This window comes from Mastacembelus armatus, chromosome 6 (genome assembly GCF_900324485.2).
Source record: "Mastacembelus armatus chromosome 6, fMasArm1.2, whole genome shotgun sequence".
NCBI classification, from domain to species: domain Eukaryota; kingdom Metazoa; phylum Chordata; class Actinopteri; order Synbranchiformes; family Mastacembelidae; genus Mastacembelus; species Mastacembelus armatus.
This window is the reverse complement of record NC_046638.1, coordinates 18,150,442-18,172,808: the sequence shown is the minus strand read 5'-3', so window position 1 is coordinate 18,172,808 and position 22,367 is coordinate 18,150,442. Positions and strand designations below refer to the sequence as shown.

The following is a 22,367-nucleotide window of genomic DNA, read 5'->3' as shown; positions in this document are numbered from 1 at the left end:
TTCCTTTATTAGCACTCACACAAGGCTGTGGAGTCTCATCTGAGAAAGGGAGAGTGAGCAGGGAAGATTCCTTCTTTATCTGTAGCATCACATTACCAGCCTTTCCTCTTCCTATCAGTAATGCATGACATCACACAACCTCTCTATCATGCAGGTCATCCCACTCCTCTCCTCTATCTCACGCCTCTGTCTTCCTCTTTCTTTGTCCTCCTATCTCTCCGCCCTCATGATGCCTGCAGCGTATAGTGTAATGGCAGTAATGGCACACATGCAGCAGAACTAAGTGTTTTAGGTGTTAGGAGTCTAATGGTTTCATATATCATTTCATCCTCCTTCTTGTGCTCTCTGCCTTGAGAATATACCATGGGAGGCTTTTCTTAAGAGGGACCATTTTCCCTTTTGTCTCCATGCTGCAAAACCGCTAACTCTCAACTAATGGTGTTCTCAACCCAGTGTGTGTTTTCATCCTATCCACTGAACAGTTTGTGCACGCACACACACACACACACACACACACAGTCATGCCTCAATATAGTTTTGAGGGCACTCAGACATAATGCATTCCCTAGACCCTAACCCTAACCATCACAACTAAATGCCTAACCTTAACCTAAACCTAATTCTAATCCTGAAACCATGTCTTAACACTCAAAAAACCATTTGAAGTTGTGAGGACATTTTGGCTGGTCCTCACAACTTCAAATGTCCTCACAACATTGTGTGGCCAAAGTGTCCACACAAGAATGGCATCCGTGTGAAATGTGTCCATGCAACCATAGAAAGTCGTGTACACACACACACACACACAAACACACACACATGCTCAGTTGATTTTTTTTTTCTCAGCATGTCTAAGCTGTAATGAGAACATTAGCTGTGAGGTGCCTAGTGCATCTGAATGGAGGATCACACAATGAACACAGCAATAACCAGTTTGACAGGGAGAGGCAACACAGAATCAAACACATATCACCTCAGATCAAAGGAAATGGTGTGATAATTCAAATACAGCCAGCCATGAACAGCTTGATTTGCATGACTTTCGTTGAATTTTAAAGAACCATGCAACGGAACAGGCAAATGTCTAAGGTGTGCTCCACTTCCATACTACAATACAGTACAGTGTCCTTGCTGTATTTGCACTTAAAAGGTGGAAAAACTGTCTATGAACAAAGACTTCAGAAAGAATAACAAACTGACTTGAGACTGAGTCAAATAAAAAGTAAAAATAACTCAAGAACTACAATAGTACAAATCTCCTAAAATACAACAGTACAAGTACAAACAAAGTAATCGAATACACCTTTAATCCAACTCTTCATTCCATTTATGAGTTTATATATTCACAGTGACAGATCCATATTAGCACCTTGCTTTGGGCAAATGCTTTTTTCATTGGACGGAAAATGTAGTCATGAAACTGTGTGGCTCTGTTCCAAACTGTTTTGCTACAGGGGAAGTTATATCCTGTCTCCTAATGGCTCTTTTGTGTTCGGAAATCAAAATTTTCAATTGTTGCTTTGTTTTCCCCCCACATACATTCAGTTGTATGGGCACTGGTGGCATACGTAATATATCCCTTCACATTAAATGTCTGTCCTGAATTCTTTATTACTGCACTGAGCACAAGAAAAACATAACATGAATAATTCAGACTGTTATGAACTGTGGAACGACCTCTCAAACACGAACGAGAAATTTTTATTTGTTGCCCATTGTTACTGAATTGTCCCTTGGGAGTTGTGGTTACCATATCTCCTTTCATTTTTATGTCCATTCTTGTATCTTGGACATTTCATCAGAGAACCAGATTTTTCTAAAGCAGTTGATCATCTTTTGTCCTGATAATTCAGCCAGAATGTCATGCCCACCCGAACCTCAGAATTGCTCCCTCTGTTGATCATTTAACAGGCTGTTAAAACAAATAAAGAGTTTCATTTAATGCAACAGGGGTATCAGAAAAAAACGGTCCCACTTTGCAATTCTGACATCTATCACACATCGCACACATCATGAATTACATCCTGTTACAACAAACATAATTACACATTCAGTACATTTTACTTACTGCTTGCAAAACCAGTAATATTATGCAGTATGTTCATTATGAGGTATGGAACTGTGACAGAGCATTTCCCCCATTCTTACTCTTTTCTTCTGTTTTAAAAAGGATCCTGATTGTACTTAGAGATTCAAAAAGAGAGAAAAGCAAGACTGACATTGTGCCTCTACATACTGTACTGTATGCAAGTGCTGATAAATAATCGTCAGAGATGTTTTTTCATGCCTTGTCTCAAAACCATAATCTTTTACAATTACAGTTTTTCTTACTCTGCAGGTTTTATGTGAAATAGTGAGTCTGATTAAACAGTTGTGCCTGTAACAATAGGAATATTCATCAAATAGAATTTGGTAAAAGCAGCACAACCTTTTCTTTATCTACTCTATTATTGGCATCGCTGCTACTATAATGCATATACTAGGTCCCCTCTAATAGCTTTTTTTGTCTTTGTGTATAAAGTATCCTCTATGGTCCAGTTTTTGAATGCTTTGGCAAGTCCTCACCTATCAGCCCTTCATCTCCTCTGAGATCTTTATCTAATGAAAGGCTGCATATCATTTGATCTGGGCACAATAGACATGGAAAAGATGAAAGCCAATGCATAACATTCAGGAAATATGTGGGTAAAATACATAAAACATTTTTTACTTGTTTAAATGTACATTATGGTTTACATTTAATTTATTCTTATGTATGGAAGGTTCTTGCACTGACGTGTAGATAAAATTACATTACATTTTGAAGAGCACCCAATCTTGATGACATGGACACTATGTGTGTGTATGTGTGTGTGTAGTTCAAAGGCAGAAGTTTCAGCCCAGACCTAAGGCACTGTGTTCCTCACATGGCTCATCACTTGCCTCTGAAATGAGCAGGTTATTTTTTCTGTATCATGAATCATACCAAAATATTTTCTTAAGTTGAAAATTAGCATCTATGTTTGCACGAAGGGTCAGTCATTTCATTTGGACAGAAAATTACTTATTAAAGGCAGGGAGAATTGAAGAAGATGGAGCCTCCTTATGCCTTATCAGCAGAAGGAAGTCACAGTGAAAATGACAGACTCTGTTTTTATTAGTTAGCCTGGCCCCAGCCACAAAGTGTACATCGGTACCTAAAGGCCATACTGCTGGTTAAGACCACAGCTCGCAGGAAACAAATCTTGCTCCTGCAGTTTCAGTTCAAACAGAGCTCTATCACCATCATGCTGAGACCTTGACACTTCTCCATGGGTAAGTGGTTTTTCTGAGTAAAGGTTTCATTTATTTGTTTTTTTTTAAACTCTTGTTCAAGAGATTATTACAATTTATTTTTGTCGTTGCCACAAAAAATGTTCTCATCTATGTAAGGCTTCTAATTGACATGTACAATTTGCTTGTATAGGCCTAGACATTTTACATTAAAACATTATGCACATATATGCAAATATAGAGAAATATAACTCTAACTATAACTGAACTCTTTGAGAATAAGAGTAACTCGACTTCTTAATCCTTTGGTTTATTTCAATTTAAATACAAAATATTGTGGTCCTCCAAGGATGTCTTCTAGCACTGAGTCTTTAAAGGTCTTTGTGCCCAGATGAGAAGTCTGGTTGATTACAGAAGACAGATTTTGGCAGGTGTATGAGCTGAAGCCCCAGTCCAATGGGCACTTAGCTCATAGTGGCAGAAGTGGAAGAAAAGGTAGCTGAGCTGGGGATGCTTTATCACAGCATTGAACACAGACAAAAATAGGGAGACTTAAAAGGAAAGTGGTGAAAAGGGGCACAGCATATGGAAGCATCACTTCCACTGCCTTCACCTCATTTCAAATTCATTCTGCATTCATCTCCACCTGAGCCATTCAACCAGTCCTCCCTTTGCTGGGGAGATGAATTCAAAGGGGCTGTGCCTGCCTGTGGTTTTCTTAAGATCCCAGTGAAACTGCTCTGCGGTAGCTCTAAGGTGAATAGGACCCAGCACCTCCCAAACACTCCCATGGCTCAGCCTTTATCAGCAGGCTGCGCTACACCCTGCAGGACCCTGGTCCTGCCCTGACACAGTTCAGATAGTCCCCAGGAGGAAGAGTTTTCCCTCCCTTAAATCTCCTCAATGCTCTGCCTAATGCTCTGCCTTGGACAGAGGAAGGGGGCATAATCTGATCACTGTGAAAGTTGCTGATGTGTCTCAGGTTATAGCTCCTGCAAAATGAGTTAGATTGGTCAGAGGTCCATCTGTACAGCCTAATGATGATAGGGAAGCTGGTAGTGTCTTTGACCATATAAACTCAAATGGGGATCATGAAGTACAATATATGCTATTGGACATGGAATTATGTTTCGAGGAAGTAGAATATATTTTGATAGAATGATAGAAAAACAACTTAATGTTATTATAAGGCACCCAAGGCCTATATACTGTAGTTCTGAAGCCTTTTAGTCTTTTTTCAGTTGTCCTGCACCTTCATATGGTTTTCCCTCACTTTCCCAAAAGAATTTAACTTTTTTTCCTCTAGTCCTTTCAAAGCTTAAGACATCGAGGCATCAGCTTCCCTTAGAAACACCTATTGGGAAAAGAGGATGATAATCCACCAGTGCTTCACACATCTGCTGCATCTTCCTTCAGAAACTTGAGTAATTCTATACCAATGAAATTAAGCCAGTGAAGCTGGCTGTCAAGAAAGGAGCACATCTGCCAACTGTGTTTAATGCTCTTACCACAGCTCTCTGAGTCATGCAGAAAGACCAACTGGGAATGGGTTAAAGTTTTCTGCTGAAGAGCACATTTTCGGGAAAGTGAAACCCCACCTTTATACCATCAAAGCCCAAAACAGTTCAACCAAAACTTCCTATACACTGGAATTACAAGATTAGCACCTCCCTGAGACATTTTTAGCCATACTAGCAGCACCTAGGGATTGCATTACTGATCCACCAGTTTGAGCCAGATTGAAATATCTTAACTACTGGAAGTGTTGCCTGAAATTTTGCATAGATACAAACATTTTTTTTGAGGATGAATTGTATAAACTTTTTATCTAGGTCAAATTGAATTGTCCAAAACTTTGGTTAAAGACGAAAATATTGCAAATCTAACTGCTTCTATCACCCTCAGATGTAATTTTGTGAGGGTACAAGGAGACTGTAGAAAGATTACATGCTCACACATGGTTCTGTAAGATAATAAAACTTTATTAATCCCAGAGGGGAAATTCTGGTTTATATGTAGTTTGACATGTCTTACAATATACAGTATAGACTAAAGCTTGGTCATAACTAAATCTAGGGGAGGAGAGAAATAGTACGTGTGTGTTTGCCCCAAATGGTTTGCAACAGGATGTTCAGCTCAGTAAGTAATTTGTTTTGATTTGTCGCTCCCTAAGCTCCAAATTATTATAATTATAACAAATAATTACAGTCATATTAATCTAATACATTCTCCCCAATTCAGTCCCAAGTAATCTATGGGCTAGAATAATGTGCATCTTACACAGAAAACTTTAGATTAATGGAGGTTTTAATTAAAACTGACTCTCGACATTGCACTTTATGTTTGAGCAACCAGCCTTAAATCTTTAAATAGAAATATGGATGTTCAAATTTAGATATAAAGGCAGTATTAATGACGGAAAATCTGTTATTAGTCATTATCAACATGAATGAACACTACATTATTTTAAAATACGGTAATGTGCTCTTCAGAAAAGGAATACTAGACTGTGTTATGTGTGGATTTCTTTTTCTTTCTCATCCTGAAGTCACTGATCTGAAATGTTCGTCATTACATCAAATGAAGAGAGGCCCTTGGAATGCCAAAGAACATATTAATAGATGGTCTTTGGAGGGACCGCGATTGAACGAAAGATGGAAGGTGAAAAGAAGTGGGGGAGTTAAAAGTATAGAGAAGATAGAAAATGATAGAAAAGATCTTTCATTCAGGTGGCCGTCTGGCAAGATAAAAAATAATCCTGCTTCTGAAAGGCGTTGAAAAAGTCACAAAGGCTCTCCCTGGTGTCTCATGGTAGAAAATAGCCCCCCTCCTTTCCAAAGGTGTAATTCAATCTCCTTTTGTCTGGCACTAAAGGCACTGTTTGGAGGGCTGGTGGAAGGGCCAGTGGAAAACTTGGCTTACATGTCTGCTATCATCTATTTTAAACTTTTATATATGTCCTTACAGGAGGAATAGTTGCTATTTATTCTCATGTTTTTGTCCATATTTTTTATGTTTTGCTCTACGTTGCTTTCCCAGCTGTTCTGTTATTTTTATTGTGATGTTTTGCTTGCTGCTGTGGCACCTGAAATTACCCTGCCTGGGGATCAATAAAGTGTAATCTAATCATCTACTCTAATCTAATCTAATATTAAAGGATTTGCATCATTGATCAGGGCCAAAAAACTAGGACATCCTTAATTTACACCTTAATACATAATTTAATACATATTAGCCTATAATATAAGGACGGTTTGCTGTCAGTCTGTGAAAGGTTACACTCTAAAGTCACACAGAATGCTGTGGTCCACTGAATTATAAAAGGTTGATCATTTTGACAGTTTGAGTAAAGATTCAGATGAAACTGAATGTAGCTCAGTGTGTTAAGGGTTAGTACAAAGGTCCATTAATGACTCTCGGTTAACATACAAGTAAGTAAATAATAAATGTGTGTTTATTTTTAGATTACCATTCTCAGCAATGACTCATCTCCTCTTACTCTCTTTAGATTTGTACCTCCCTCAGGATAAATTCTAGCCGTCTCACAACCCATATGAATGCATTTCCCATCTTTTGGAGTCAGTGTCGGGGGTTTCTGTCTCCAGTCTCTACAGCTGAAAGTGGAGTTGTCCTGGTACAAAGGCAGAGTGCATTCAAGGGTTGTGCCATGTGGCTCAGCAGGTGGTAGACAGGCTGAATTAGCAGTAGTAATGCCTGAGGCCGAGCAACAGGGCACTCACTGTTTAATCAGGTTATCTCGGAGCAGGGGCACAGCAGTGTGTCTGCAGGGGTTTATGGGGGTTTCTTGAAGGACAGCAGGATGGTGACACAACCCTCAGAATTGAATGATCCTGACCTGAAGGAAGAATTTAAAACTAAAAAAAAATGTTTACTCTTAGCAAAATCTCTTTGAACTGCACTTTAAAAAGAGCTTCAAAGGAAATTTTATCTTTTTATTCAAGATATTTGAGTTTGCTTACATGAGAAGATGCTTTTAGAAAACATATAACTGGGTAGTTCTCTCAGAAATCAAATGGCATACGTATATTGTTTCTGTGTTCATGGCATAGTGTTGCAAACATACCCATAGCTAAACAGACAACACTGAATATGAAATAAATTATAGAGCACAGGCATTATCAGTGGAGGGCAATGGTGCATGACCCTGTGGCATGAAGGTATTGTTGTTCTATTTCTTAAAGGTAAGAACTATTATGGTGGCTCAATGATTGTTTGCTCAGGGAATAGGTGGTGGTCTTGATGGTTTATCAATGTGTGTGTGTCCTTTATCTCTTCCCCACATACAGGGTCTAAGTGCACATCAGGCCTGTTTTCCTGTGTGCAGGGCAGCATCTCCTGCTCTCCAAAGCCCAGGAAATTACAGTCCAGCCAAGCAGAAAACAGGAGTGGGATTTGGACAACAGGCTTCACCTGTCTCAGACCTTGAGCTCATAAAGTTATACCTACTGTAAATTAGGAAGGTATTAGATTGGTATATGAGACAGAGGCTGTTGAAGTACATATTTGTGTTCATGTGTGATCATTATGTACGAGTGTAAAATTCATGTTTGTTTTTTTTTTTTCTTTTTCCCCACTGCTCTACTGTCTATGCATATCCTTAGTTATTTATGGTCCCCTGCCCTTTCTAACACACACTGTATTTCCATGCACACCAAATTATTTTATTCCATTTGGCAGTTTTGTTAGCAAATAGAAAATCTGTGCTAATTAATTTGGATGGCCCCCACTCCCAGCAGTAATTTTGGGTGCTAAGCTGTTTGGAGACAACAAAACACTCCAGGTGAACTATTCTTTCATGTACCTTTCCTAAATGTGGCTACAGAAAATTATTACTACTGGCAGTGTGGAAATTGTATAAAACATTACACGACCTAAAAATAAGAAGCCCTAAATATGTTTTCTCTACCTATGTTAATCTTTGCTCTCTTCTTAATCTCAAAAACAAACACTGTCCAAGATACATTTCTTAGAGCTAGAAACGGGTTGACAACTATGTTCCTTTGAACACATTTTAGAACATTTTTATATAATTTCTCGAAGGACTAAGGTCAAAGCATTTCACTGGCCAACTGGCTTCATTCTCATTTGAATGTTCAAAGATGAGAGAGCATTGAGAAGTACATGCACAGAGTTTTAGATACACACAGACATAGACAACAAAATGTAGGAATACACATAAACAAACATATGACCGGCAGGAGAGTCAAATGTTTGAGCTTTCACCAAGGCTTTCACAGTTCTTCCACTTCAGTAGCAAGATGGATTAATCAGAAAACCTCTCTCACTGACACCTTAGCAAGAGACCACAGCCACAGCAGAGCAGGTATAAGCCAAAAGGACAGATAGAAAGGGGAGAAGTGACTGTAAAATTTGATTAAACAACAAAACCGTGTAGGCGTCAATGGGATCTGTGCCTTGTGCTGCGAGTTAAAAGGATCAAATACTGCAAAATCACCAAATTAGCAAATTGTGGGAATTATATGTTCTGTATGTCTGCAAAAATGAAATGCTTGAAGCAATTTAATGCTTGCACTGTTTTTAATACAGTACTGCACACTGAATTTTAATGTAGTATCTGAGAAAACCTGCCCTGAAATGCTTTAACTTGCATCTTTGTGTGTTTGTGTGATATGTGTACTGTGTGTAAAGAGGGGATATATATATATATCTATATATATATATATATATAGATACATATATACACTGCTCCACCAAGCAACAGTATCTTGTATGGAAAAGAGGTACACCAGAGAAATAGAAGAAAGGAGAATAAATAGGGTGTTCTCCACCAAATCATCCAAAGTGTACTCTCAGTGGCAGGGTAATAAGGACATGAGAGCAGACTCACCAAGCCTGGTGACTGAACAATACTGGAAAAACATATAGGATAAGGAAGCATCACATAACACCAATGTTCAGTGAATGGTGGGCCTGAGAGCAGACCAGAGCAACCTCCCTGAACAGGACCTAGTAACCATCATAATGGCAGACATCCAAGAAAGGGTCTCAAGCATGAAGAACTCCGCTATGAGCTAACTGTAATCCATGAGCTCCTGGCAGCTCAAATAAACCAGCTGCTAATGGATGGGACTCACCCTGAATAGATAATTGACAGCAGGACACTCCTGATATAGAAGGACCCCCAAAAGGGAACAGTCCCATCCAACTACCACCTGACAACCTGTCTCCGTACAACATGGAAGCTCCTGTCAGGCATCATAGCGGCTGAGATGAGTAAGCACATGGCTCAATACATGAGCGGTGCCCAGAAAGGAATGGGTAAGAAAACCAGGGGAGCAAAACATCAACTACTGCTAGATAAAACTTCGAGACTGTAAGACCAGACAGACAAGCCTATGCATTGCGTGGATTGACTACAAGAAAACCTACAACTCAGTGCCTCACATATGGATCCTGGAATGCTTGGAGCTATGCAACATCAATAGGACTCTAAGAACCTTCATAAGGAACTCAATGGAACTGTGGAAAACAACCCTAGTGGCCAACCTCAAGCCGATTGCAAAAGGCTCCATCAAGTGCAGCATCTAGGAGATGCTCTGTCCCCACTGTTGTTCTGCATAGGCCTGAACCTCCTCAGCCAGGTCATCAGTAAGACTGGCTTCAGGTACTGACTACAAAATGGAGTAACCATCAGTCACCTCCTGTATATGAATGACTTCAAACTGTACGCCAGGAATGAGAGCAACATCGACTCACTGATCCATACTACCAGGATATACAGCCAAATATCTACAGATAGTAAGGCCTAACTCCTAAGAAGAACTAAATGGGAAGAACAAGGTCTAAGCTATCAACACCTACACCCTGCTGGTCATCAGATACCCCACTGGCATAATAAGCTGGCTAAAAGAGGAGATAGATGCCAGATAAATAGATGGTTTCACCCCAAATCCCTTAGTGAATATCTCAGTCAACAGAAGCCCGATGCAGATGAAGAGGAGCAAGAACCATCATGGCAGGACAAACCACTGCAAGGTATGTACAGACAGATAGAAGAAGTTGGCTGATATCGAAAAGTCCTACCAGTGGCTGGAAAAAGCTGGACTGAAAGACAGCGCAGAGGCACTGATCGTAGCAGGACAAGAACAGGCCCTGAGCACAAGATCTATAGAGGCTTTGGTCTATCACACCAGGCAGGACCCCAGGTGCAGGCTGTGCAAAGATGCCCCTGAGACAATCCAGCACATAACAGCAGGTTGTAAGATGCTAGCAGGCAGGGCATACATGGAACGCCATAACCAAGTAGCTGGCATAGTGTACAGGAACATCTGTGCCGAGTATGGGCTGGGGGTCCCAAGGTCAAAATGGGACACACCTCCAAAGGTGGTGGAGAATGACCGAGCTAAGATCCTGTGGGACTTCCAGATACAGACTGACAAACTGGTGATGGCTAACCAACCAGACATAGTAGTGGTGGACAAACAGCAGAAGAAAGCTGTAGTGGTAGATGTAGCGATCCCAAGTGATAGCAACATCAGAAAGAAGGAACACGAGAAGCTGGAGAAATACCAGGAGCTGAAAGAAGAGCTAGGGCTGTGGAAGGTAAAAGCAACAGTGGTCCCCGTGGTAATCGGCACCCTCGGGGCTGTGACCCCCAGACTGGGAGAGTGGGTCCAACAGATCCCAGGAACAACATCAGAGCTCTCAGTCCAGAAGAGCACAGTGCTAGAAACAGCTAAGATACTGTGAAGAACCCTCAAACTCTCAGGCCTCTGGTAGAGGACCAGAGATGGAGGAAGACACACACACCACCCGCAGGGGTGAGAAGGAAATATATATATATATATATATATATATATATATATAAATATTTTTGTTTTTAGAAAGGAACTGCTGTATGAAAGCTCATCAGGAAATAGTTTATTCCCCATTCAAAACGGTAAACTCATTCAAAACTGAGTAGCTTAATTAGGAGTGAAACAGTCCCATGCAAAATAAATGACTGACAATGTTTTCTTGGCACGCACCATGATGCGCAGTGTAGTAGTATAGTGTCTGCAGTCTCTATGGAAAAATATTATATTTGTGTGTGTGTTTGAACAGAATGTAATGTGTTTTTACAGGCATGACTACATTTTTAATAATGTCCTTTCAATCCTCAGTTGGTCACAGTTGTCAACCTATACTCGTGGTTCTGTTGCCATATGTTATTAGTTTACACCATCTTGCTGTTGAATTTTTGAGCAATTCTGTTTCACTGGAACTGTCCTTCAAGTTTATATCAAAGTTTAGAAGCCTGCTTGCTATACTGGTGGCATCAACTGAAAAACATATAGTGAAAACTATAACCTATGAACTTACACATTAAATTAAAATATCAGCACTCTAATCCTTACTTTAGTTGCTTTGTAAAAAAATAAAAAATGAATATAAACTTCAAAACTGATGAGAGTCAGAATCCACACCAAGAGTTATTTCCACAGGAGAGGCCTGTCAAAGGGTACCACTATTTGATGTCTATTCTGTCAAAAATAGGTAAATACAGGTAAAAATGCTTTTTTCTATCTAAACAGTTTGACAACCAAACAAAACTTTTTGATGGGACAGCTTTGCACAGTTTTTCAAATCTGAGATATTTAAAAATCTAAAATTCAAAGCAGCTGTCAATTCACAGCTAGGGATTTCTGGAGTTGAGATAGGTCCATATGTCTATTTTTTTTTTTTAGTGAGCCCTCACTTTGTCACTGTGCACCGTGGCTTGACAGACAGAATATAGGGAGCAGAGTATGGTGCCTTTTTAGATCTGCTGTCAAAGGACATCACATGCCACTCTCTACTGCAAGGCACAATCCGAGGCACACACTCCAGGGAAAGCTAACCAAAAACCTAAGCACACACAGCCAGATATTTCGATATATTTATTCATAATTCCAGGAATTAGCCCATGACATCACGTGCTTTTGAAGGTTTACAAAAGTTCGACAGATTTTACACACAGGTAAGAGCTTTCTATGTGGGATTCACAAATAATGTTAACTTGAGAGTAATGCTCCCTGCACTACTTGCAGCTGTATGCTTTTTGTCCACCTCAAACTTCAGCATCTCCAAGGTAAGCACGTACAAAACACTCACTGCACTTATTGTTGCAATGACCTACATTACCGAAGGTCATCTCTCTACCTGTGTAAACAAGACTGTTATTTATCACTTCACGTTCTATCCTTCCTCTGTCCTAAGCCAATTAGAGTTCTTCCCTACCACTCTCAACCCGACCCAAGCTTGTCATAACTGCAGTGATAAGCCCTGTACTCCTCCCCGCAGCCCTCTCCCTTCCTCTCCATTTTCCATCTCATTAACATTTATTTTCACCCTAATTGAGCTTAATAAGAAAATAATGTTTGACATTAAATCATTGCGAACATGTAGCCCAGCTGATCACTGTGTCTGTTTGTTCTTTCACAGCAAATGTTTACTTTGTCTGGGGTTTGTTTGTTTGCCTTGCTGGTTCCTGTAATAGCCTACTTAGAATTCCCAGTTTCCATCTGTCTTGAGCTGACCCCTTGCTGCTATGCGGAAGTTACACTGTGCTTTTCTTAAATGTGTTTCCCAAGTTTTGCTTAGTTTGTGTTTTTACTTGCAACAGAGTCTGCCTCCACATATTTCAAGCTGAGTCTTCAGAACTCTGACCACTGCATTTAGATACCAAGGCGGTCAACTTTATTGATTGAATTCCTTTAAAGCCAGTGGCGATATTATTTTGATATACACTGACCTTGTGGGGAGGGTGGAGCACTTCTTTGCCAATAGCAATCAATCATCATCATATCACAAAACTGGAAAGAGAAGGAAAGAATGGAGTGGACGGAAATGGCTGGTTTGTTTAGTACAGCCTATAACAAAGGACTGATGCATCCACATACCTAGGTAAAATAACTTCAGGAAGACATAACACCTTACACAAATAGAGTGAGAGTAAAAGGATGGAGTCAAGCAGAGGACTACCAGGGAGTCTATACTGACTAGCAGCCAGCTGTACAGGCATGAGATTGATATATAATCTTGTGCAAGTGGAGATATGCTCTGGGGAGAGAAATATGTAGTCTATATATCCTCAACAACCGCCACTGTGTATAGAGCCAGCACGATGGTGTTCTATCATTTCACTCAAAGCATAATGGACTTGACATTTACTGACATTTGCCCTAAAATGTTACTTCAAAAACATCATTGATTGGAGACTTATATTATGATCATCTTATACGGTATGACACTATTGACACGTCAGACTTTATTATATATTTTCAACAATATCAACAATGTATGATTTAAAAAATACTGCATACTTAAACCCACACTTAGAGTTTTTGGCTCTCTGGGAGAAAGCAAAAACAATGACAACACTTTAAGAAGGTGTTATGCTGAACTTGTTAGCAATACGTTAGTCAGACATGCAGAAGACAGAGCAGCATTAGCATTCATTTGAAGTCATACTTTTGGCAACCTGATAAATGTAAGTCCACAATTTATTCTATAAATGTCTGCGAGATACAGCAAAGTCTGGTGATCTGTGGGTTCATTATTAACGGACAATTTTCACATACAACTAGTCATATGAAGCTATGTCAGTACCAAAATAGTCATTATAGCAGCTTTAATAGACATTTGACATCTAGTAAAAATGTTTCCCTTATGACACTGAAAGACACTAAGCTTTCTGTTTCACTTTGCCTATAAAATACCTTTAGAGTAATTGTGATTTTAATCTACCTCTGAATATTTCATGTTTCATCAGCATATAAGCTATTAGGTTGCAATGGGGGGGGAAGACTCTTAATGAATGTGACTGAGCCAACCTGCCAGGGCCAATGGGCACTTTACAAGTGATGCAGTTTTCATTCCACACACAGTGTTGGCCCATTGATAAAAAAGCAAAACTGCATTTGATAGGAGACCCTTATTCTGAGTTATGACCAGGACACAGACATATTATCTCCTTATGATAACAACAGAGGGAGAGGCCTGGCTGGGGAAAGGACACGCAGGAGAGAAAAATAAAAAGCAAAAAGAGAAGGTAAAACCTGTGTACAATGTGTGTGAAATTGTATATGCATGTACATGATATACAGTAGTGCAGCGACACACGACAGCCTGGCTGTAGGGATTACTGCTATCAGGTCAGAAATAATGATGATCATTACTGATGATCCAAACACAATGAATGATATAATTGATGTTAGAAGCTAATTATCTTCATACCATTGAAACAATGTAATATCACTCTAGTTTCATTTTTTCACTGTCATGGAATTATTTAACCATTAACTGAAGCCTTTAATTAAATCTCTGAGCTTTTATGGTCAGACTATGAAGACAAAAAATCATACAGAGATCGTTTGTGTTGATATGATTTAAAACTAGGCTTGCACAGTCAGATACATAGGTAGGTAAAATGCATGTGGTGTGGTTAATGTTGAAATCTGTAAAAGTATAATATAAATCATCTACATGGTGTTGACAGATGTTGAGACTAGTTGAGTTTATAAAGTCTCTTTTCTGTGGCTACCTCTGTGAATGACAGTTTCAATAATGTCTGTTACTGTGTCTGGTCAAGTCATCGTATGGGAAGTAATATGTTTTGTGCCGTCTCTGTAGAGTCACCTTTGAAATCAAAGCAAAAGCAAAATGCAAGTACATTTCATTCAAACAGAAAATTCAAATGATTAGCAGACTCTCCATCATTATCTGCTATGTAAAAAAAAGGAAGTATATACCTGAGGTAACACAAGAGAGAGAGGGGGAGAGAAATTGCTCAATGGTCAGGATGTGTATTGTTTCAGAAGCTGAGGACTGAGATGAGAAATGATAAGAATAGGGATTCAAAGTTCTACTTTTGGAGTAGCAATGTAATGTAATGTACTTAGGAAAAATATAGTCTGTGGCTATCTGTTTTAATAAATCACTCTTATCTTGGACTTGGCACATGAGTATACCCAAATGTGTTGAAATAATATTCTAATGAAATGTTTGTCTTGCATGTCAACATCCAAAGATGCTCTCACAATGAGTAACTCTACATTCTGTGTGCAAAGTACTTTTTTAACGTCAGTTGTCCTGTTGCACTTTTGGCATTCTTCTGTCTTAATTCTATTTATGTTATCTTACTGGGCTGGCATGACACTTTGAGAATATAAGCAAAAACTATTAGATACGTGTGGCTATTTTGAAGGTGTGTTTCGTGTTCTTGTATCTCTATCTCTGAGTAAGTCTACAGTCTTTATTTTGTAAATCATTGTAGAAATGCTGACATAAAAAAGTATCAAAAATTTAAATTCACTTTTTATGTGTTTTGAAAGGCTAGAAAATGACACCACATTTTAAACTCTAATCTCTACAGCCTCATGGTTACATCTCTAGTGATGTTAGTTATGCAAAGCCATGATTTTAAATGCCCGTGTGAGGTAGGGGTTTAGTAAAAGGTTATTCTTAGTTCTCATTAACTATATTTAGCCAATGGGTAACAATATCCTAGCCAACATACACACTTTCATGTCTGAGTGTCAAAGGTGCTTGTAAAACAGACTGCAGCCACATAAAACAAATATCCTAGTTACAGTATGCATGGTTGCATGGAAAGACAAAAGAAATTTAGTGAATGTGTTTCTGCATTTGTTCCCTTTGTCTTCTTGATTCCTTTCCTGCCTGCTCTCCTCTCACATCTGTTGGTATTTACAGAGTGAATTATTTCAGAGTTTTAACAAAAGCCAGTTAGCTTATCAACAGCTTGCACCCAACTGAAAACCCTCACTCATGACTGGTTTCACAAAACAGGATAAGATCAATTGAGTGACTTAAAAAGTAGATTTTCTCTGCCCCTCGTTCCCTTTCTGTTTCAGCTTCCATCAAGCAGACAACCCTGAGGGCACCAAACCCAGCAGGCACCTCAAACAGGCTCTAATGTTCTTTTAACATAGAGGAAACCTGATAGCATCAACTCAGCCTTGAAAAAGCATGATGTCCATCCCTTCCCAAGTAATATTGCCAATGTATGTATAGTCTAGTTTCAAAATCAAAATGTTTTTTCACAAACAGCTGACTCTGTTTTTTTGCCAGTATGCTGAATACATGCAACAATTGAAAGCGACTGGTGAAAATACATTTTGTTTGAACTACAGATTATCATGAATCACTTCAAATTTAAAGGAAATAAGCTGTGAACAAAACGAAAACAGTAAATGTGTCAAGGAAATCAGAGTGAAAGAGTGCCCATGTGGACAGAAAGGTGAGAAAAAAACATACACACAAAACACAATAATCAGCAAAAGGCATACACACACACACTGACCTGGTAAGAGTCAATGGCCTCCCGGTCCAGTGAGCGGCTGACTGACACCTCTCCTGTGTCTATGTCAATGATGAAGAGACCTTTGGGATCCTGGTCAGCACCGGGGCCTTTCAGCCGGAAGACATGGTTGCCTGACTTCTCTGTTGAAATCACCTGCAAACAAACATACACACACACACACACGCACACACACACAAAAAGAGGCATCAACAACTTGAACAATCATAAGCTTTTCCCACTTAATTCCGAGCCAGTCTATTTCTTGAAGCAAAGCATTAGAGAATTGCTGCTTCTATTTTTTTCCTTTTTTCTATTTCTAAGCACTTCTGAAAAAACATTATTTTTTAGAATGTGTTGATATACATCCAGGCATCAGAAGCATACTGTGTCTTGAATGATGATGCAAATCCCAGATAGCTAGCAATTAAAAATTTATATCAGCAAGACTTTGATTTGATTTCATCATTTGGGAAATTCAGCTGGTAAAATAAGAAAGTTAGCATCGTCTCCCAGAGCACTTCAGCCTGCTGTGACCACTTGTTAATGCATGACAGGATAACTGTTAGATAAGGCACTGTTGGAACAGCTAAATAAATCTAAAAAATATATATTTTCCTTAATAATTAAGTGTGAACATTATGTAGATTGTCATTTGTCATTAGGCCAAGTGAGGAGCGACTTTAGCCAAACACTCTGAAATGGCATCATGCAGTAGTGATGTTCTTGAGGAGTACTGCCAAGTTATTTGCCTATTCTCTCATATGAGAATGATCAGATCCAGAGACATTTTGGCTAGATTTACTCACATGAGACTGCCGTAGCCAGCAGCATCCGAAGGTACCCCAGCAACAAGAATAGGCAGGTTAAAAAAAGAAACACACAGAGAACAATGCATGTTAGATTCACACAGCATAGTAAAAAAACATGAGCCAATGACCTTGTAGATCTTGAGTTCAGTGCACATAGAGAGAAAAGTGCTAAAAGTATAAACCATAAATAGATTAACTTTAGAAAACTGTATATGTTTTCATGTGCAACATTATCATGGGCTTTGAAAAGTGTTTTCATTTCACACACCATGTGCCTGACTACAGAGCCAACGCCATAACACTGGGTTACAGTCTAAATACTTACAGACTGCCTAAATGATTTCAACTGCCAGTGTACGCTGCACCCACATAAACACACACAGTGCTGCCACTATTTGAGTTACCCTTACGGGCCTCAGCTCTGTCACTGTGTGTCAAGGATCTAAATGGTCCCCCTGCACTGAGCCTCATGATCAGAGGGGTACCATCAGGTCACCTTTAATGAGAGCGTGCTTCAGGGGGATGGCAGCTAAAATGAAGGCCTTTCTACTCCTTACTTGAAAGAGCATGGGAGATGAGACTGCAGCGTTACAAGCCTATACCAGGAGAAGCTCAAGCCCTTAGAGCCTCTCTAAAGCCGCCTGCCATTTATCACAATGTCCTGCTTCATCTTTTCCTCTCGCTCTCGGGCTCCTTGCTCTTTCTAAAATGTCCATCCTCACTCTTTTACTAAGCATCGATATCTCATTCTTCATTCATCATTTTCCACTTCATTGTATTGTATCCCCTCACACTCACTCCCACTGCTCGTTTGGTTTGTCATACAAAATATGAGAGCAAGAAATGTCAAAAGTATAACGAAAACACAGCACAAGGCAGTTATTCAAGGATAATACCCACTAGTGAAAATATCTCCTCCTTTCTGTCCTCTCCTGCTCTTGCTTTTGCATAAATATTTTCCTTCTGTTACTACACTATCTTTCTTCATCTTGTTCTTTCTTTTGTAATGTAATAGATATTTACTGTTGTAACGCAACAGCAGTAAAGCAGTAAAGTACTTTCTCTTGCAAGCGATGTTATAAGCCCTAAGCCATACAGTAAGTCTATCAGTGTGTATTTTCCTGACTCATGGAGACATAAACACTAGCGTAAAAAAACCCGCCTATGTGCACACACGATGTACAAACTCACACAGGTGCCATAGCTGTCAGTCAGGACAGAGATATTTCTCCACAGTAATCACAGTGGCAGCCAGCAACTGCTGAGAGTGACAAACTGGGTCAGATGAAGAAACTCAAAAAAGAATGAGGTGCAACATTTGCTGGATTCCAGATGGCTCGACATCAAACTTAGACAGACATGGGGGGAGTGATGGAAAAAAACAACGGACGTACACAGAAAATGTTTCAAGATGCTAAAAGAGAGCGAAAGTGAGAGAGGAGGAAGTCGAGTGTGTGGGAGAGAGAGAGAGATCGCTCATAAAGACAATAACTTCAGCTGAAGAGTAACTGGAGTGTCAGGAGAAGTTTAGTGCGATTACAAGATGTCTCTGTGGGGTAGAAGTGTGATAATCTGCATTACGCATACACACACATACACACACACACACTACGTGTTGTATGCATGCTGGTGCAGAAACGTGCACCCAATGGCTTTGTCTCCGCTGAGTCTCTCTCCCTCTGTGTGTGTGGGAGGACTGATGGGAGAATCTCACCTCTTTCTATCAGCTCTCATTACCAGCCGAGCAGACATGAAAGACTGCAGGGCTCGTGATACTCCAGGAAGATGACAGGAGGAGTGGCACTGCTGTGCAATACCAAACACTTCTGAGCGCACCAAGAGAATGAACACCAAACAATGGATCGGCACTGGGGTGCGTATGTTACTGTGTATTAAATCCTTGAAAACATGTGCTGATGTCTGTGTTCCTGTCACATGTCAGGAGGGCAACAACTAAAAAGCTGTGGAAAAGCATCATAGGTATGTACAAATGGGTACACACACATATCTCATATCTCAGAAAATATGTTATGTAATATGTGCACTGCAATGTTTTTCTTTTTTGTGTGTGTCAAGACAAAAATCTACTGTGCAAAGCAAAGTGTGCCCAAAAGTTGGTCCAAAGAAAACATCATGCTGCATCATTAATATGAAATTTTTGTTAACATACACTCCAGAGAAATGTCCTTGTGTTTTTGTGGGCGAGACTGGGAGGATTTCTCCAGTCACTTTGTGTGTGTGGGTGTGTTTGGTGTCTGAGAGGGAGAGGGTAAGCAGTAGGATCCCTCAGTGGTGCTTCTGTTATCCCTATCAAGGTCATACAGCCAGCTGTGAATGACAATCACCGGCCATGAAAGGACTCCTGGGACCAAGCCAAGTGTTGGTTATTGGGTATGTGTGTGTGTCTGTGTGTGTGTGTGTGTGTGTCTGTTTGCATGAACGAAGAAGAGACATAGAGCAAGAGATGGGAGGATGCTTTCAAATGATGGTCCAATTGTGAATGAGGGTGCATTTCTTCAGGCTGGACTCAGAGCACAAAAATGTGTCTTAACTGTGTGTGTGCACATGCATGTCAGGTTTGGATCAGTGCTTTGCTTGATTGTTGTGCCACTCCAGTCTGCTAATGAGAGGGACAAAGTCAGGTGGAAACGGTTGCCGAAGACATGGGTGGGTAGAAACCCACTGAGTCCTTAACACAGAACAATGGGAAAACGATGGTGGAAATTAACTTGATCTGATTGGTTAGCCAAGCCTCTACTAATCATTACCCATCAGCCACTGTGTCCTGAGACAGCCACAATAAGTCTGAAAGGGGCAGCAATCAATTTTGTTGAACAAAAAAATAAAGAAATAGAAAGAGAGGAATGTCCTCAAGTGTCTGTGTTAAAAGGGTCAGCTGTTGAAATGGACAATTTTGCTTTTGAAAAGAAACTTCAATTCAAACAGACCAGCTTGTCCTTTCATCCTCATGCATAATATGTAAAGTCAACATCTGCACAATATTTTCATTCACTGAACTATAAAAAGGGTTGCTTTAAAAAATGGAGTGAAAGACTACTGAGGAAAAAAAATCAAACAAGACAAAGATAAAAATTGGAGAAACTGCAGTGCAATAGAATAGGTTTGAATTTATTGCCTGGAGCCACTGATAGGGGCTATAACTGCCTGTGTTAGCTTGCTCAGACAACAGGATGAGCAACCACAGCGTCTCATTTAAGCTCACACAAGGACAGCATCTCTTAGATGTTTACACTCAAAAAATCTATTTTGGTTTTCGTTTTTTTGGAATTTCTTCTTGTGTTTTTAAGCTCCTCTCATCAAAATGTATTTCACATCTGCTCGATGTGTCTGGGGGTCTGGGCATGAATTGGAATTTGCATCAGACAGTTTTAACTCACCGCCGGAGAACATCCGCGACAAACGGGCATGATTAACATGCTGAAAGACGAGGAAAAAAGGCAGGAACTTTCTGGTCTTCCTAAGACAATTAAGAGAATCAATTAGACTAAATGACGAGGCCCGCAGGCTGCCTGCTTTCTAATGTTGTAACATCTCACAACATAACTCACTTCCTGCTTGGAAGCTCAGAATGGCTCCTTTTGTGAGACAAGCGGCAACAAAAAGACAGAGAAATACAAAGTAGAAGGAAAACCCAGAAATAAAATGAAAGATATAGAGATAGAGGAAGAAAAAAGAAAAATGTAGCAATTGGCAGACACCAGGCAGAGGGCAACGAGACAGAGGAAGGAGACAGACTGACGGGCAGAGCAAATCACGACACACTTGGTGCTGAAACAATGGAACAAAGGTGCCACACACATCTGTTATCCTTACTCTATTAGCTGGGGCTACAATCAAGCCAGGAACTCATTCTTCAATAGTAGTTTATTGGAGCTGTCATGTCAAGTCAGATACAATGATTTCTTAGCTGTACCATAAGGTAAGGAAGGATAAATGCAGGCTGAGTAACTGACAGCTGCAGTGAAGAAAGTTAGGATGGCTTTATAGATTCAAGTGTTGGACATTTCATGCTCATGCATCTGACATTTTTGTTTTTTAAGCTCTGTATGTGTGTCTTTTGTTGTTCATGCATTTGCACTCCTACTTATGTGAACTGGTGGATTTGACCCTCAGGAAGTAATACCAATAAAGTCAACATATTTTGCAGTTAGAAACCTGGACTCATCCATCCTTCCTTTTACTATAACTTTTTTTCTGATCAGCTTTGCGTGGATCTCCAGCTTATCCAAGCATGCACTAGGTGATTGGAAGGTCCCTCAAAGGACAAATACACTCGTTTGCAGACACAAGTGCTACACACCTCTAGACAATTAAGATTTCGCAATTAATGTCAGCTCCTCCTTTGTGCCTTTACCTGAACAACCACACAAGAACATGCCAGACAGTAAGGCCTCTGCCGCCTACACATCTTCCAAGATGCTGGGTTTGGCTTAAATAGTTAAACTACTGGGTACAGATCCTGTGCAACCACCCTAAACAAAACATGTCAGCACACTTACATTCATCACACAAAAAAGGACTGACAGGTATTTGTCAAACCATCAGGTTTTGGTCATCACCTGTGATTGGCCTGCCACCAGTATTAATAGGATTCCTAGTTTTCTTGACATTAGGAGAATTGCAATTTGAAACATCAATGATATAGAGGGAAACCTGCTAGAAACTGGACTTAGCTGATGGATTGTCATTAGATATGTGCCAGAGAACAGTGACACTGTTAAAGCCTGAACATAAACAATGTCAAATCCTAAACCTTCCTCAAAGAAAACAATGAATATGCACAAAGTTGTTTACATGTGTTTTGCAAAAATGTGCAACTCATTCCAGGACACAGTTCAGAGAATGTGATTAACAGCCTAATCACAGCCACAGTACAGTGAATGCAGCAATATACACACTTATCCAAACACTAAGATAGGAATTATTATTATTAAAATTGAGGATAAAGGATTTGATGGATT

The 22,367-nt window shown here is 39.8% G+C and overlaps 1 protein-coding gene across 2 annotated transcripts in view; it reads right to left on the bottom strand.

The window, feature by feature from the left end:
• Nucleotides 1-22,367, bottom strand: part of cdh13 (cadherin 13, H-cadherin (heart)) — a 365,066-nt gene that overhangs the window by 211,820 nt on the left and 130,879 nt on the right. For both annotated transcript variants that reach the window (XM_026310825.1, XM_026310826.1), the window contains exons 5-6: nucleotides 17,383-17,388; nucleotides 16,577-16,729 (exon numbers count right to left, since the gene is read on the bottom strand). In XM_026310825.1, the coding sequence (XP_026166610.1) occupies nucleotides 16,577-16,729; nucleotides 17,383-17,388 (159 nt within the window). The remainder of the gene's footprint in view (nucleotides 1-16,576; nucleotides 16,730-17,382; nucleotides 17,389-22,367) is intronic.